Consider the following 16,925-nt stretch of genomic DNA (forward strand, 5'->3'; position numbering starts at 1 on the left):
TGGAAGTGAACCCGGAGATCATCTCCTCCAATCCGTCTGCTTACTGAGAAGTAGATGGTGAAGCTTAAAAGGAAAAAAAGAGACCAGCTTAGGGTCACCCCCAAAGAAGCGGATCAGGCTCTGCCCCTGCATTCTCTGATTCGCCATGGTGTGGATCAAATGTGATACAAACATAGGAATTCTTCTGAAAAAGGAAACTACAGTCAGTGAAGAGGGCCAACTTGGTGGATCTGTGAGTACCTGCCCAGTGAAATGTACAAGGTCTGACAGCGCATGCCAGAGGAACTTTGGGTAGTTTGGAAGTTAACTGCCTTTCAAGTCGGAGTTCTTAGCCTGGGGTTCATCAGTGTCCTTCAAGGAATCATGGGCCCCTCCGGAAATGTGTATGTATGTGCATGACCATCGAGTTTCTTCAGGGCAGACAGTTCTCAAGAGATTTTTTTCTTTTCAAACGGATATATGATTACCTACCCTCAAAAAAGAGTTAAAAAAAGAAAAAAAAAACACCCTGAAAATCCTCATAGGAAACGTGATGGCTGACCATTTTAGGGAATACACCATTTTCATCATAACAGTGTAGCAACTTGTTTTCTCATTAGCTAATGTCCTAGTGCAGACCACATAAATAAGCTGGGTTTCCAGGAAGAACAAAAAGTACGCTGATTAGCATGGAGTAAAAAGAAGTACCCATGTGTTTTAATGTCCAGATTAGTAAAATGGTAAAGCCACTTTGCGGTACTCGGCTGTGTCATACTCCAGTACGTCAATAGCTCTTTGCTGTAGTATGGTTGACTAAATACTTTCTGATACTCTACAAAAGTCGTGATAAATAGGAAGCCATGATTATCTGGCAGTTTCTTCCCCTTAGCATAGACTTTTATTTTCTCACATTAACTCATTGTCTAACTGTTTTTTTCTTTTTAATTTCCACATTATAGGACCTTGTGGGCACTGCAGTCCGACTCACCCATGCGTGTTTCCTGTAATGGACGAACTTGATGCGAATGTGAGGTATGTTGTATTTCTGTGTGGACTGTAATTATGCTGCCGTAAATTATGGCCGTTTGAACTACAAGGCCTCTGAAAAATCTGTTGTAGTAGAGTTACCCATCCAGCAGATGTGGCTTTTCTTTTTTTTAATTTTTTTTTTTTTAACCTTTGTTTATTTTTGAGACAGAGAGAGACAGAGCATGAACGGGGGGAGGGTCAGAGAGAGAGGGAGACACAGAATCAGAAGCAGGCTCCAGGCTGTGAGCCATCAGCACAGAGCCTGACGCGGGGCTTGAACTCACGAACCTCGAGATCATGACCTGAGCCGAAGTCGGACGCTTAACCGGCTGAGCCACCCAGGTGCCCCCAGATGTGGCTTTTCTTCAGTGTTTCATGTGTAATCACGAATGTGATGCTGTTTGATGATTTGTGGCTTCTTTCCTCCTTTCTGCCTAAACGATAAATATAATATGGCTGTAAATATTTCTAGGTGCTTATGCTAAAAGTCTGCATTATGAGAGATGGTGCGACATGAAAACAGATATTCATCTCTATAATAGGAAGAATGGAGATGTATTTAAGTAGGGTAAAAATAGCTTAAGAACGTCTCTCTGTACATCTACACTGTAGATATGCATTCAAATAGCTTTTTCATAACAGGTTCTAGTCTGCCCGCTTCTTTTTTTTCCAGCCAGGTCATTAGATCACGTGACGTGATGACTGCATGGTATAGCTACATAAAGCTAAACGGTTTTATTTTGTTTTCCTGTCATTTCCTGCAACTCTTGGAGATCAGATAATAGGATGGCTCCTAAGGAAGATTTTCTCTAAAGGTTTGCTGGCATTTTATTTGGCACAATCAAATAGCGTGGAAGAAAATTGTATTCAGTAAGGCTTAAATGTTATGAATTGGCATTCGGGGCCGAGCTTTAGCCGTACGTATCAATCGCTGGAAGACATTCTAAAAAAAATACGCTCCTGGTGCACTCATGAGGGCCGTGCTTTTTTCACTCGAGACCTATAGGAAAGCATGTTTCAGGTGTAGATGAGAGGCACTGTGCTTCTGTGTTTGATATAGTAGAATGCCACGATAAAAGGGAGCTGTCAAATATCTTGACAGGAACTCTGGTGACTCAAGCTGCAGAGATGTTACTATCACCCCAAACCCGGGGATTCCTTAAGGGTAGAATGTGTCTCATGCGTAGTGCCTGGCACATGGTGGATATTGAATAAAGACTCGCTGATCACCCAGCCATTGGTGGTCTACTGCATATATTTCAAATAGGGTTGTGTTCTAGTTTACCTAGATAGGCACAAAGGCTCTGTATATTTAGCAGTAAAACATTTTACACTTGCAGTAGAAGCTCCCTGGACTGGGTTCCTTACCCAACACACTGACTCGGGGCCGAGTCTTAGAACTTTAACCCAGAATTTTAAGCTGGTGCCTTGTGTTGCATTTCCCTCCAAAAGTCTGTGACATTGTTTGTACAGACAAAGTGGAGCGGAATCTGGAGACTCTCAATTTTAGTGTTGTTAATTTTTGTTAAAAGCCCAAAGGGAGCAAGCAGTATCAATGATTGTTAAGTTATGACATTGTTTTAACTTTCAGACACGGTCTCAAACTGCCTCCTTTGGTAAAAGGAGCTTCTTTTTGGATAGTTCAGATTTTATGATCCCTAACATTTCCAGTGTTTCAACATTTATTTATAGCAGCGTTGGATTCCAACAGCGGGTTATAGTTCAATTAAATGAACACTAGCCATTCTCCCGGGTGCTGTGGGACAATCCTGGAGGATACAAGATGATATCACTCCCCAGAATCGTATCTCTGGACCGTCGTCTCTGTCACATTTCTAACCTGATCCCATCGACATATGTGCATCCTCACTCACGCCTACTCTCTACCCACACAATTAGTAACATACAAATGCACAGACTTTCCACCCATACCCTCCTCAGTCCAGCCTCTGGATGTTCATAATAAAGGACGTATTTTAGGCTCACATTTATCAAATTGTGATGCATGTGTCACTAGTAATACATAATGATTTTAGGTGGTACGTGAATATCTTTTTTTAAGTGAATTTTTATTTCAAGGTAACCTTCTTACCATGTGAGTAATACTATTTTGGCACTTATAGTGGTGAAATGTAGTTTCCTTTTAAACTACATTCACTTAAAATCTAAAAGTAAGTTTGTTTAAGGAAAAATATTGTGTAATTTAAAAATATTCATTAATAAAAGATGGTGAAAAAAATTATAAGGGTAACATGCAAATGACTAGGGTCTGGAAACCAATGTTCTAGGCATAATTGGGGTAAATTTTATTATTTTAAGGGCAGAAACCAAAAATTATCACTATTATTATTATTAATTAATTAATTAATTTATTTATTTTTTGGTAAGGAAATATCTTCAGTTTGTGAAGTGCCCACATAAAATGAGAGGCAAAGAGCCCAGGACCCTGGTACGGGAGAGGAATTTTTCTGCTTGCTCTGAAGACAGGAGAATAGATGAAAAAGGAGGTAGGAGTTTGGACAAGAGAAAAGATTCAGAGAAGAGAGGACTTTGGGGCACTGCTTAGACAAGCGTGAACCAGCCAATGGCATGGTGGCTGTGAGGGACTTTGAGGGAAGTTAGGTTGCGAATCTTTGTTCGTTTGTTTGTTTGAAGTGCCTACGTATGGTGTGTGTGCTGCCCTCTCCCAGGCTCCGGTTCGTTAGGAAAATTTTCTGGCTTGGCTAGGAGCTGAGAGTTGAAGGTTTACCATACATGCACTGTGAACTTCATGTGTAACATCCCATTTAATTTTTAGGCAGCCCTGTGAGGCGCAGGTCATTGTCATCCTCATTGTGCAGTGCATGGTAACTAAGGAACAAAGTGGTACCTGCTCAAGGTCACGTAATCACACTGCCTCGACTAGACCACAGATACGTTCCGTGAATGCGTATGTGTGTATTAGTGAGAGGGCTGACATTCCTGTCTGGGAAAGTGTGTTTGGAAGGGAGAATGAGTGTATGAGAATGAACACTCAAAAGGCATAGGATGGAGAAGAATAGACATGGCAGGAGAATCATGGCAGGAAATCAGAGTGAAAATCTTAAAGTTCTATGGGCTGTAGAATTAAGAGATTCTGGCCAATTTTTCCCAGGTATCAAGGGACAGAGGGGTCCTAGTTGATGATATCTAGGGCTAAATAAAATTTCTAACACTTAAGTATTTTCTCTGGCCATACTGACCACTTTATTTTTGCTAGGTCTCCTTTAACTGGGTTTGCTAATTAAGCTTGATCTGTGCCATTGTACATCTATCAGTGTTCTTGGCTACAAGCATCGGAAACTAACTTGCTAATGTGTTCGAAGGTAATTTTGGGGAAGCCACAACGTATGTACAGGGTCAAATAATTAAGATGAGAATGCTGTGGGACACCAGGCTTGCAAATAAACAAGAACTTTGGGAGTTCTCATAGAGCTAGGAAGAATTGGTCAGGACATCACTGCATCATGGATAATGTCCAACCATTGCCTTTTTCCGTATGCTACTTGAGAGGCAGAGCCCTGGGAGGTGACAGCTGATTGGCTGAGCTAAGTCATGTGATCCCATGCTGTCCAGCTTTTATAAGAGGAAGCAGGTACCACTCAGGGAGATGACATAAAATGGAGGAAAGTTAAGCTCTCCAAAGAAGTAGGTGATTTTTAGGAAGAGGAGATGGAGGCCGTATAGCCAAAATATGACCAACTTCTAATACTATTTGTTTTGTAGCAGTTGTATATTTCTGTGATATTTAAATAATATTGCTCCGTGTGTAAAAACAAGCAAGTGAGGGTTTCTTCATTTGTTTTATGTACATTGATTAAACATCTAAACCATGTGCCGGGAAGAGTTAACATAAGTACCTATTCTTTTTAAATATATTTTTGTTTAGAGAGAAAGAGAAAGCACACGAGCAGGGAGAGGGGTAGAGGGAGAGAGAGAGAGAGAGAGAGAGAGAGAGAGAGAGAGAGAGAGAGAATCCCAAGCGGGCTCCATTCTCAGTGCAGAGCTTGATGCAGGGCTCAATCCCACGAGCCTGGGACATGACCTGAGCCAAAATCAAGAGTCAGATGCTCAGCTGACTGAACCACCCAGACACCCAGTACATGCCTGTTCTTAAGAATTTCCTGGTCTAACTAGAAGACAATTGCATAAATATAATTTAGTACAGCAACAAAAGAACCCTATCAGTGAGATATACAATGAGCTATATTCTCTGTGGACTATAAGGTAGGACTGAAAAAAGAAATACTAGGTCTGATTTTAGAAATATAAGAAGCAGAGTTCCTGGGTTGCTCAGTTGGTTGAGTGACTTCAGCTCAGGTCATGATCTCAAGGTTGGTGGGTTCGAATCCCGCATTGGGCTCTGTGCTGACAGCTCAGAGCCTAGAGCCTGCTTTGGATTGTGTGTCTCCCTCTCTGTCTGCCCCTCCCCTGCTTGCTCTCTGTCTCTCGCTCTCTCTCTCCCTCTTAAAAATAAATAAACATTAAAAAAAATTAAAAAAAAGAAATACGAGAAACATTCTCAGTATTTTTTCTTTAGCATTGTCCATTGCAGAGAGCAGTCGATGTAGGATAGATAGACTCATGATGAAAAGCCGGATAGAGAGGCACGTGCCTGACAATCCTCTCCTTTGGTAAATAGTATCTTACAAATTTAGCGGTCTGCAGGCAGCTCTTTCCAAACAATCTGACACTCACCCGATGTTGTGTCATGATCTGTTTGCTTCTTGTTGGGGCCCTGGAGGAAGCAGCTTGCCTTGTTTTTGAAGGGATGAAGAAAAGATAATGGAAACAATGGCTTTGGTGATTTTGCGATCAATAGTTATTGTAGAACATCACCGGCCTGTGCTTGGGCAGTGAGTGAGCCTGGTGGGGTTTTACCCCAGTGCTATCTCTAAGCTCATGACACTACTTAGTGATACCCCGAATCACTTACTGACTTGATTGACTTCAGAGCTAGCCCATGCTATTTGCTTTGTTTTGTTTTAACTACCAGATTGTTCCCGAAAAATGGTAGCATTTCTCTCCTTCTGCTAGAGCTTCTAGGAAACTCAGAGTCAAGTTTATAATTACCACTAGCAAGAACAGAAGCTCTCCAGGCACTCACTATGGCTCTGACATTCCGTTATTTTATTTTTCCAACTCTTTTTGTCACTTCCTCTTGTTTCCTTCACTTCCTTGACAATATTTTATATTGTTTATTTTTGTTAGCCACTTTAGGGAAGGAAGGAAAGAGGGAAGAAGAAAGGGAGAAAGGAACCCAAAAAGAAACCAGTTTTCCGGGCGGGAGAGAGAACCCTTCTTTCCTCTGCCCTCGGTACGGCTTGACGCCTTAATGTTGGAGAGCCACTAAACATTTTTGAACAGAAGATCAAAATTGCAGGCTTGTGTATAAAACACAGAAAGTCTGAATAAATACAAAAAGCTGAATATTTTAAAATATAAACTACATAGTCCTGATGTAAATGCTGTCACCTGCTGTACATATGTGACAGAATTAATTAAAAATCATAGCAAAGGTGAGTAGCTGGCTTTGGATTAATAAATTCATGGCTAAGTTGCCACTCATTACTTCAAATGAGGAAATTCAATTAACTGGAAATCAATGTGACTACAAGAATTCGTTGAGATGATCTGCATTTAGCAAAGAGAAAGAGCAACTTTTAAAATAAGGGAGTTGATTTTGGGTTTGATTATTAATACTGGTGAGGATACATATGATTCACTGAAGTCTGAGGGTGACGTGAGAATCTCTGATGCCAAACGTTCTAACGCCTTGAAATACCACATAGCCTTTGAAATCCATGTATACAAGTTGTCTGCCCTAAAGACTTATCAATAGGTAATTGACTTGGAACCAGAGTTAACTCCTGTTTGTAACTTGGCAGTTGGAGCTGTGAATATGGGAAGCTTTAAGGCAGTGAAATGTTTTGCAGGAAATCTCTCTCCAGGCTTTGAAATTGTGACACGCATTAGCATATAAGGAGAAAGTGAGTGGGTACCATTTAAAAGGGGTTATTTTTATGTTGCTTTAGAAATGGAAATGGGAATAATACTCAACTTTATTGCTTGACTGATAAAATGGTGATAATTCCGTTGGTCTTTTGATTAGATGAGGAGCACAGAAAATATTAACGGGCACTCACCCTGTGGTGAAACTCCCTGTGCCTCATGAGGTCACGGAGGACATCAGGCTGGAGCCCGGGAGAAGGATGGAGGGAGGACGGCATATTTACATTTCTGAAGCACTGGTCTCTTGCAGGGTATGAATCTGCTGATGTGGAGCCAAGCTAACTTGCTTGTCACACTACACAGCTTCCAAAGTACAGGCGCTGGAAGGACTTCAGCCAAGATGCCAGCCCCCAGGATGCCAGAGTGTGGTGTTTGGGCAAGCAGAATGATGTAGGTTCAAGTCTTGGCTTCCCCAGTTACTAGCCGTATGACCTTGAACTAATTATGTAATCTTTCTGAGCCTTTCACTTGGGTATCTGAGAATGGAGTGTTTGTGAGGGTCAGAAGCAGAGTAGGTGAGGTTCTTAACATAGTATCTCACTCATGGTTCGCGTGGATCAATCGGTTACATGTCGTCTTTAGTCACCACAGTAACCTTGAGCTGTAGGCTTGTATTATCCCCGGGACTGCTAATCAATTGCCACACTACGTAAGTTTCTCGATGGCTTAAATTCAGTCTCCATTTAATTGGTCGACCATGAGATTTTTTGATTATCTGTCCCTGATTGGGCCCATTCCGTGGCGAGGAAACTGAGGCTTCCAAAGGTGATAGAAGACGGTCAGTCTTGAGGCTCAATCAGTGGCCTCATTGGGATGAGGCTGCTGCTCTTCTGCACTCTGTCCAGCACTGTTTTCTCTTTACTCTGAAGCTTCCACAAACTTAGGCACATTCCTGTTTGGGAATTGAAGGATCTAGAGCTTGGTCTCCTTGTGTCTTTTTGACCCCTCGTCTTGCATGCTATTCGGTATAGTCAGTTGTCCTTTATATGCAACTAACCCTTTGGTTGGTGATCTCCGTGTAGAGGAAAACACCTCTGGCTTGTTGCTTTCTGCTTCTGTATCTGTCTGTGTCCGCTCCAGAAAATGGTGACTGTTTTATCTATTTCAAGCAATGGGAGGTTTGATGCAGGTAATTGGTCACAAAGCTCCCTGGAAGGGCAGGAAGCAGGGTATGTTCACCAGAGGTCAGGTGAGCCCTGCTTCAGCCGCGGATCTTCTGGAAGCTGGCTGTACTATTGCATTTGTTGCTTAAGGAACCATTTGCTACTGCTCTCACTGCTGAAGGCCCCTGTAGATTCTGGGCAAAAAAATGGTTCTTTCTCCCTTTTGCAATCCACTTTCCCATTCTGAGACTCCCATTTAGAGAACATCACCAGAAGCTAGGGGCAAAGGAAGTACGGAACACATAGTTTTCGGGCTTCTCCCCTCTGGTCGAGATGCGTGCCTAAAAGTGGCCAATACAGCTTTTTCCCTATCACCGTGGTTTCCTCTGGGACTTAGAGCTCTGGAGCCTAATGCATTGGGCTCCACATCCTATGAGCTCATGACGTAAACATTTGAAGTTCAGTGCTTTTGAGTCCCCATCTGCTAGACTGCAGGGAGCTGTCTTTTGCCCAGTTCACGTTGCCCAAGTGTTTTGGGTCTTTGGTAACTGCTGAAAGTGAGTGCTCATAGGTGTCCCTGAAGTTCTGTTTCCCCAGCGAGCTGAGCAGCCTCCAGTGATAACGTTCCACTGAGGCGCTACTCTGAATAATATCCTGCTGAATGACTAGCCCCTGGGACTCAAAGGTTGCACCTTGACTCTGGTAAAACAGAGGCCTTTCGATACGGAAAATCAACATGATTACACATGTAAAGTGAGAAGAATATGTATTCTGTGTCTTACTTGATCAAAGTGGGTCGCGTGTGAGAATTGCTGGAGACAGGAGCGTGTCAGAAATTGGCAATACGGCATTTCCGTTTCTCAAGACTCATCTTCCAGGGGCACCCAGAAGGGTTGGGCCCTGATGAATGTCGCTATCAACTGTATCCACATTCTCAGAATGCCACGCACACACACTCTTTCTGAGTTCCTTGCCCCAGTCAACCCTGGCTTATCTGGTTCGTTCTCTTATGACATCTTGTCATCCCTCACCACAGCTTGGTTCTTTCGGAGTCCTCCCAGACATCCCCAATCTTAATTTAAATCTCCAATTTCACAAAGATTTTTCTAGATAGTTTCTCCGAACCTGTGTAAATCTGCGGGTGCAAATAACGAGGCAGGGATTGAGGTGTTGCTAATTTTACAAAACATTTTACAAGATCTATTTGATTCTCAGTTCCAGTCCAGCCAGAATTTCCTCAGTGCTTAATAGGATTAGAGCATGGTCTGCAGTGAAGGGTCGCCTGGAATTCAGTCTTTGTAAGGGGGAATCTCTTTGTCCCTCTCTATGAGAATTAGGTGTTATGAGACTCAAGAAGCATATGCCCAACACTGAGAATTATTTGCAATTCCTTCCAAGCTCCTTTCCATTATCTGCATCTTTGCCTAGGGCTTGTGGCTCTAGAAGTCTCACAAAGCACAGCACACAAAGGAAATACAAAGGGTTTCAGAGAGGTTAAGTGATTTTTCTTAAGCCCACACAGCTAACAAGTGTGTTAACCTGAGACTAAAACCCAAGTGACGGCTTTTTTTTCAACTTGTTGTCTAACTGTCCAAAGACAGCAAACTTTTTTCTCAAGGGTATGTAATTTAGATGAAAATGTTACTTAATTAAACGTGTCTAAATCTGAAAAATGGGTTTAGACAATACTGGGAAAACATTAAATTAGCTGTTATTTGCTGCCTTGATCATTTGACCAGAGTGGTTCCGATGCTTATACACGACCTATGTGATCTCATTTAATCCTGACAACTCTATGGGTTCCTTTGTGTTATGAGCTAAATGTTTGTGTTCCCGGGGAAATTCATCTGATGAAGTCCTAACCCCCGATGTGATGGTGTTAGGAGGTGGGGCCTTTGGGAAGTAATTAGGTCATGAGGGTGGAGACCTTGTGAAGGAGATTAGTGGCCTTATCAAAGAATTCCCAGAGAGCTCTCCACTCTCCACCATGTGAGGAAACAGTGAGAAAATGGCCGGCTGCACGGTACAAGTGGGTTCTCACCAGACACCCCAACTGCTGGTGCCTTGATCTTGAACTTCTCAACCTCCAGAATCGTGAGATATACATGGTTGTTGTTCAATCCATCCAGTCTGTGGTGACTTGTTACAGCAGCCCAAACTAAGACACTTACCAAAAGGGTCCCTGTTATTACATATGAGGTCAGTGAGGCAGAGACAGATTGTTGTTTTGTCCAAAGTCACATTTCCAGTAAGAGGTAAAGACTGCATTTTCACTCAGATTTGTTTGATGTCAGAGTCTATCACTGGATCTTGTTTGCTTGTGCAAAGATTTCTGTGTCATGGAGGGTCTGTCGTTGGACATTTTCAGACTTGGGTTCTCAAACCGAAGACCAGGCGGACGCATTTGTTTGGCTTATCCAGGTTTTTAAAAATTGACTTGCGTGCCTTTCGAGAGTCTGGGCACTACCCCCCCATATACTAGAGTGACAGATACCGATTGTCTGAAAAGAGGCCATTTTGAACTGTTACATTGCCTTCTGTAGCCAGAGTCGAGTTGGTCAGGGAGTTTGATCTGCCTGCTGGGACCGTAAAGATTGTTTATTTTGTCATTTTAATTTTGAAAACAGTGGTAAGACTGTCTTCAATTTTAGAGACCGTATTATGACATTTAGTACCTGCTATTTTCTCCCTGGGAATTTGTTTTATTACCATTTAGCAAATAGGTTTGTGTTGAATTTAAGATCTTTTTTCAATTAAGGAATTGGAACAGGTTTCTAAATAAATACCTGTTACATGATTAACATTTTATCAGTCAGGTAATGATGTTCAGGCAAGTTCTTATTTGCATTTCTAAAGAACTGTAAGAATAATCTTTTTTTCCCCCTTCTCCTCTGCCCACTCACTTGCTCCTCAACTTATAATGGCTTTATTAATTTCAATGCTTGCAAAGGGTTTTATACAAAGTACTCATCTTTGAATGTTCAATACTATCATGCCCTTACGCATATCAGATATAGACACATATTTATAATAAGGTCTCACTGCCAACACTCTGGCTGACATTTTTAGCCTCACCTTATCTCAAAGGTCACCATTGTTCATTATTTATAATTATTGCAATCTAAACCTTCAACAGTTGAATTCCAGAGAGACCGTATATGTAGATATATAAAACCAGAAAGTCATTTTTTTAATGCGTAAAAGAGGAGAACTGCGCAGCATTTGAAAAGAAGTTGGTAATAGGAAATGAGAAAAGCTAGGTATGGAAGGTCCAGGAATGTGATCAGTCTGCACAGAAGAGGGGAGGCAGGTCTTTTGGGTGGATGCTTCTGGCTGAGTGCAGCCTGAGTTACAGTGGGTGTCAGGAGTGGGGGCTCAGGGTCTCAGTTATTTATTTTGAGAGAGCGAGAGTAAGAGAGAGAGGGAGAGAGAGATGGGTGGAGAGAGAGAGAGACAGAGAATCCCAAGCAGGCTCCACGCCATCAGCACAGAGACCAATGTAGGGCTCGAACTCACAAACTGTGAGATCATGATCTGAGCCGAAATCAAGAGTCAGACGATCAACCAGCTGAGCCACCCAGAAGCCCCTCAGTTAGGAGACTCTTAACACTTGTCCAGGGGATGGGGCAGAAGGGCCAGAACTAAGATTGAGAGAGCAGGGGATAGAGGAAGGGGATACAGATTCTAGAGGAAGTTAGTAAGCAGACTTCCTGGTAGAAAGTGACCGATCACGTGTGAAAGAAGAAGAGGACATTTTGAAGTTGACCATGAAGAAGGAGTAGGGTTGCATGGAAACAGAGGCTGGTTTGGAGCTGGTTGAGGTGTAGAAAACTGTGAGACATTCTTGTGTGGACTGTCCAATAGAAATTCGGTTAAATTTGTGTGGAGCCCGGTGGGCAAAAGTTTTGGGAAAGATTCCGATCCAAATTTGTGCGTGATGAATAGAATAGAACAGAAGTTGACCCCCACCCCCCCACCCCAAGGCTCTAACGATCTAGACAAAGGAAAGATGAATGTATCTCTCCAGATATTACTGTCAATGAGACTGCCTGTATATGAAGCTTCCTCCCTCTTGAGACTTCAGTGCTCATCTCATTCTCTTAACTCGCAAGGATTAAGGAAGTTTTGGCACAATTAGTGTGAAAGTCAGAAACTACGCCCCTCCTGATCTCCTACACTCAGAAAGCTTATGGGAGCAAGCCACCTGTCGTGTCTCTCTAGGTAACGTGGAGGTACTGAAGTGTTCCCTTTGTACTTTGATTTCTAGTCAGTGCAGTTGTGAGAGTTGAGCTCAGTCTTTTTCGTAGTAAACAAATTCTTTGTGACTCATGAGGGTTATGATGTAAGGAGTGCACAAGTATTTGGAAAATAGTGCATTGAATTAGTGTGAATTTTAGATTAAGTTTTGCTGTTGAAAGTTTTCAATTAATTTGATACTTTAGCAGAGGATAAGATCGGATCCTCTCCCTAGAAAGGGATAGTTTGATGGTTTGTCGGGGGGTTGAACTGAATTTGATCGCGGCACTGCTGATGAAATTTTGAAAAGCAAATTGAGGCACCCCCAGGGGATCCTGAGAATCAGGAAGGTTGTCTGTTCACTTCAAACACGTCATTTTTTTTTTATGGTTGTGTTATTGATGGGCTAGCATCTCCCAGTTTGACACCCCTGATTGTCAGGGAGAAGGGATGGGCAGCCGGTCTCTCTGTTGAGACAATTTATAGCCCTCTCAGATCACTTCTCTGGGCAGTCAGCCTGAGGTCAGGGTTGTGACTTCCCATACTAGCGAAAGAGGAATTGACTTTCTTGTAATCCAGGAAGCACGTTTGTGGGAACCAAATCAGTGGAGAGAAAGGTCCCATCCACTTCAGGAAAAAAAAAAATTCGCTTTTAATAACCTCACTTTACTTTTTTGCAGGAAGACCAATGCTGCTAATTAAGCGCAGAGAATTTGAAAGGTATTTAAAATATCTCATCTAGTCAAAAGAAAAAGCCTAAGCAGTTAGTCATATTTAAAAAAAAAATCTGTAATTCATATTTGATTAATTGTGACATGCTTCTATCCAATTAATGTTGAACTGCTGAGGTTTTACTCTGTGGGGGGAAAAATAACTAGTAACCTTTTTACACCAGCTTAATTTTAGCACTGCTTTATTTAGAATTATGTAACCTTGACTTTGCAACCCTCTCCTACCCTTCCTGTCATTGCTGTCATGAGACTTCACCATCTCTTTTTTGAGTGATTGGCACCATCGCCAAACTCCCTCTCGACTGGGAGTGTCCCACCTCCAGTTCATTTCATTGCCGCATGACTGGCCATCTTTCTAAAGCTTAAGCTTGACCTTGCCCATCCCCTGTCTTTCCTCAACTCCCTACTCGCGCTTTAAATCCAAACTCAATTATCTCCTGCAGACCCCCCAGCCTTCCCTGGGTCCCTTCTACACTCCCGGGGCTGTGTGTACGAACTGCTGTTATCAACTGTTTGTAATTGTCAGAGCTGTTTGTAATTGGTAACTGTTTGTTTTATGTGCCTACCTTCTCTGCTGGACACCGTGTGCCCATTATCTAGCACACTGTCTGGCATATCACAGTGTGGAAGAAATGTAACTAAAATTGAGGAAGTTTCGACTGTAACTGTATAGGCAAGATCTCATTATCACTGCAGGCCTGTCTCTACATTAACAGCCACCACCTCTATCCCCCGCCTCCCTCCCTCCCTCACACACACTGAATTTCACTTGTAATTATGGATTCTGAGGCTATGGGATTTGAGAGGAGATGGGAGGTTGGAAGGAACACTGGTTCTCTACTTGAGGTTGAAAAGGCCTCGCCTTTCCCTAGGAAAGCTGTTGCCGATCTCATGGCACGGGAGCTTTAGGGACGGGGTGGATGCTCCCTTTACTTTATGTTCTGTACTGGGATGTACCTCTTGGCAACCACCCCCACCACCATTCCTGCTATTTCTAGCTAACAGGCGTTGAGCAGTCGTGCAGGCGCCGAGCTAGACCCTTTTGTAAGTATTTTCTCATTCTCTCTATTCTATGCAGAAGTTGCTCTTATCAGCGTTTTATATGGAGTAACATTGGGACATAGGAAGATCAGTCAAACTCACCCAAGTTCACATAGCTAATACATGGGGGAGCCAAGGGTCCAAACCTAGGACGTCTGCCTCCTGAGCTCCGGCCCCTGACTGCTGTTCGGCAGCCGCCTCTGCACCACTAGACTGCTGTGGTATATTACACCCAGCCCTAAGACCACGGTCACTTATCTGCCATGGCTACTACTATGCCAGCTATTATCATTAGTTCTAGTATTTCACAACTATGAGTTCCTAATACTTTCTTCACTTATTCCAAATACCATGCTAAGGGCTTTGAAGACAGTGTGTTGTGTCACAGCAATACAGAGAGCCTACTCTGAGAAAGAGAGCCTGTGTCATCCCAGAGAGAGGGTCCCGTGTGCTCTGTGATCAGGGCCCCTCACAGGAGATTAGGTCCCTTTGGGTAGACTTTCTCTTTTTCTTGACAGTCTCATTCTCCAGGAATTGTCCCTCTTCTCTAAGCAGAAACCTGCTCGCTCCATTACCTCTGTCCTCCTTTTTCATCCTCAGAGATGACCGAGATCAGCTGGGGATCTCGAATGTTAGCACAGGAATGTCCTTAAGAGGCCAGAAGAAAGTTGAAGGCGCTCTCACGTATCAAAATTCCCACCGTGGCGTCCTTCTGCTTGAAAATTCCAGTCTTCTTTTTAAGTATGTCCAGGGAACTGGTTAAATTCAACCCAGATTATTAGGTATTCGGTGAAGAAGCACAACCACAGTGAGACTGTGTCACATTAGGCAAGAGCTTAATAGTTGGGTCTGGCAAAAGGTTTTCCTTTATGGACTGTTAAGTTCTCCTTCTTCCCCTTTACTCTTTCTCTCAGTTTCTGTGCCATTGTTCAACACCCTACTTTTTCTTTTGTCCACTTGCTGTCCCCATCTCATCCCATGGAGCGAGCGTTGTCTGCACCTGCTGCTGACTCCATGCTGGGCTCTCCTTCAGATGGCTCCAAATGGCCAGTTCTCTCCTACCTGACCCAAAGTCACTGGGCAGCAAGGAGTTCACTTCCCTCTCGATCCCTGGATGTTTCCCACACAGATCGCTCTGGTTTAAGAATGACCTATGCCTTTTCTGCTCTGTCACATTTTCCTATTCGCCTCTACCTTTTCTTCTCCTCCTCCTCCTCCTCCTCCTCCTCCTCCTCCTCCTCCTCCCCTCCTCCGCTGTGTTACTGGCGGGTGTCATCTTGCATTCCAGTGGCTCCGCTGCTCATCATTCTCTTTCTCTCTTGCCTTTCCCCTCGCCCAACACTTCTATCATTCACCACCCATGTTTTTCTCCCTCTTCTTTTTCTTCCACATCTCTATCTTTCCTAAGCTAACCCCTCACTTGGTTTATCAGAAAACATTTTTTTTCTTTTGTTTTAAAAATGGAGTTTTAGGAGTATATACTTGTGAATCAACAAGTGTTTACCAACTATTGACCATATGTGTGGCTGTTCGTAGTTAAGAAGGTGTATGAGATAACAGTTCTGTCTGGTGATAAGACTTCGTATTAATAATTTATTTACACGGTATTTCCGCGTTTACGACGTGCTTTCGCTTGCATTGTTATCTAATTCTCATGGCATCCAGCAAATCAGGGCAAGTTTTATTAACCTAGCGTATGAGATAAAGGAAATGAAACTTTGCGAGGTTATGAAAAGGATTCTTTTGTGCTTAAGGTCACATTACTGGTATATGACAGAGCCCAGATTAGAATCCAGAGGTTTTGATTCCTAGTGCAATTTTTTCCCACAATACATGTGGCAGTAAGTGAACACAGGGGTAACCTAAGTACATCAGCATGATAACAGTGATATCATAAGATGCCAAAATCTAAGTAAAGAGGCATGGTGGTTTTATGGTGTTTGGCCTTGGCTGGGATATTTGGAAAGGTTAACTGAAGTTTGGTGAGAAATGTCTGAAGACAAATTTATCCGTTAGGATAAGGTTGGCTTTGGGAAAACATAACAGGTGCACGATGGAAAGATTAGTCCATAAGGTGACGTTATAACAAAGAGCTGGCATCAGGGAAATCCAGCAAATGGTAATATTTAGACCACAGCCCTGGGGGATCTGGAAGTTGCACATTTCAAACCGTATAGATTACTGTGCTTAACGAAGTTTCTCAAAATATACTAGGGAATCATCTACAGTCCCTGAAGTAGCAGGAATGGTCAGGTAGACCTCTGATCCCAGAGTAACTGAGGCTTGGGGCAGTCATTACAAGAGACAGTCAGAAACATAGGGATGCATTTGGGTACCAGTCAAAGCTGCAAATTGGCAGCTGGGTCTCAGGGTCTATACAGAAGCCAGGAGTTTGGAGCTGGGACAGAATCCAAATGAGCAGGAAGAATGACTTGATGTTGAATATTGTCACTAGCTCAGCATGAAATAGGAAAGTGACCTTTGAGTTCCCTTGATTCTGGGGGGATCTCCGAGGTGAGATAATTATCATTATCCGGTAATGATAGCATGCCTTACAGACTATTTGTTGAAAAGGACAGAATAAAAGGAAAATTCAGAATGTGCTTACATCAGCAGGGAAGACTTCATGAGAAGCTGGCCTTTGAAGTACAGGGAAAACATAGATTATCCATGTAGTGGGTTAAATATTTGAAGAGTGATGTTAGGATTCTTCCAGTTTGGAGAAAATTCAAAGTAGTTTAACCAACGGTGAGAATTTGTTGGCTCACCAAACTGA

General features: G+C 42.8%; 1 protein-coding gene across 2 annotated transcripts in view; it reads left to right on the plus strand.

Moving 5' to 3' along the window:
* Positions 1-351: 351 nt before the first annotated feature.
* Positions 352-16,925, plus strand: part of HTR4 (5-hydroxytryptamine receptor 4) — a 157,790-nt gene continuing 141,216 nt past the window's right edge. For both annotated transcript variants that reach the window (XM_047862036.1, XM_047862046.1), the window contains exons 1-2: positions 352-383; positions 939-1,011. In XM_047862036.1, coding sequence (XP_047717992.1) covers positions 986-1,011 — 26 coding nt within the window. In that variant the 5' untranslated portion in view covers positions 352-383; positions 939-985. The remainder of the gene's footprint in view (positions 384-938; positions 1,012-16,925) is intronic.

The sequence above is a fragment of the Prionailurus viverrinus genome, chromosome A1, assembly GCF_022837055.1.
Source record: "Prionailurus viverrinus isolate Anna chromosome A1, UM_Priviv_1.0, whole genome shotgun sequence".
Taxonomy (NCBI): domain Eukaryota; kingdom Metazoa; phylum Chordata; class Mammalia; order Carnivora; family Felidae; genus Prionailurus; species Prionailurus viverrinus.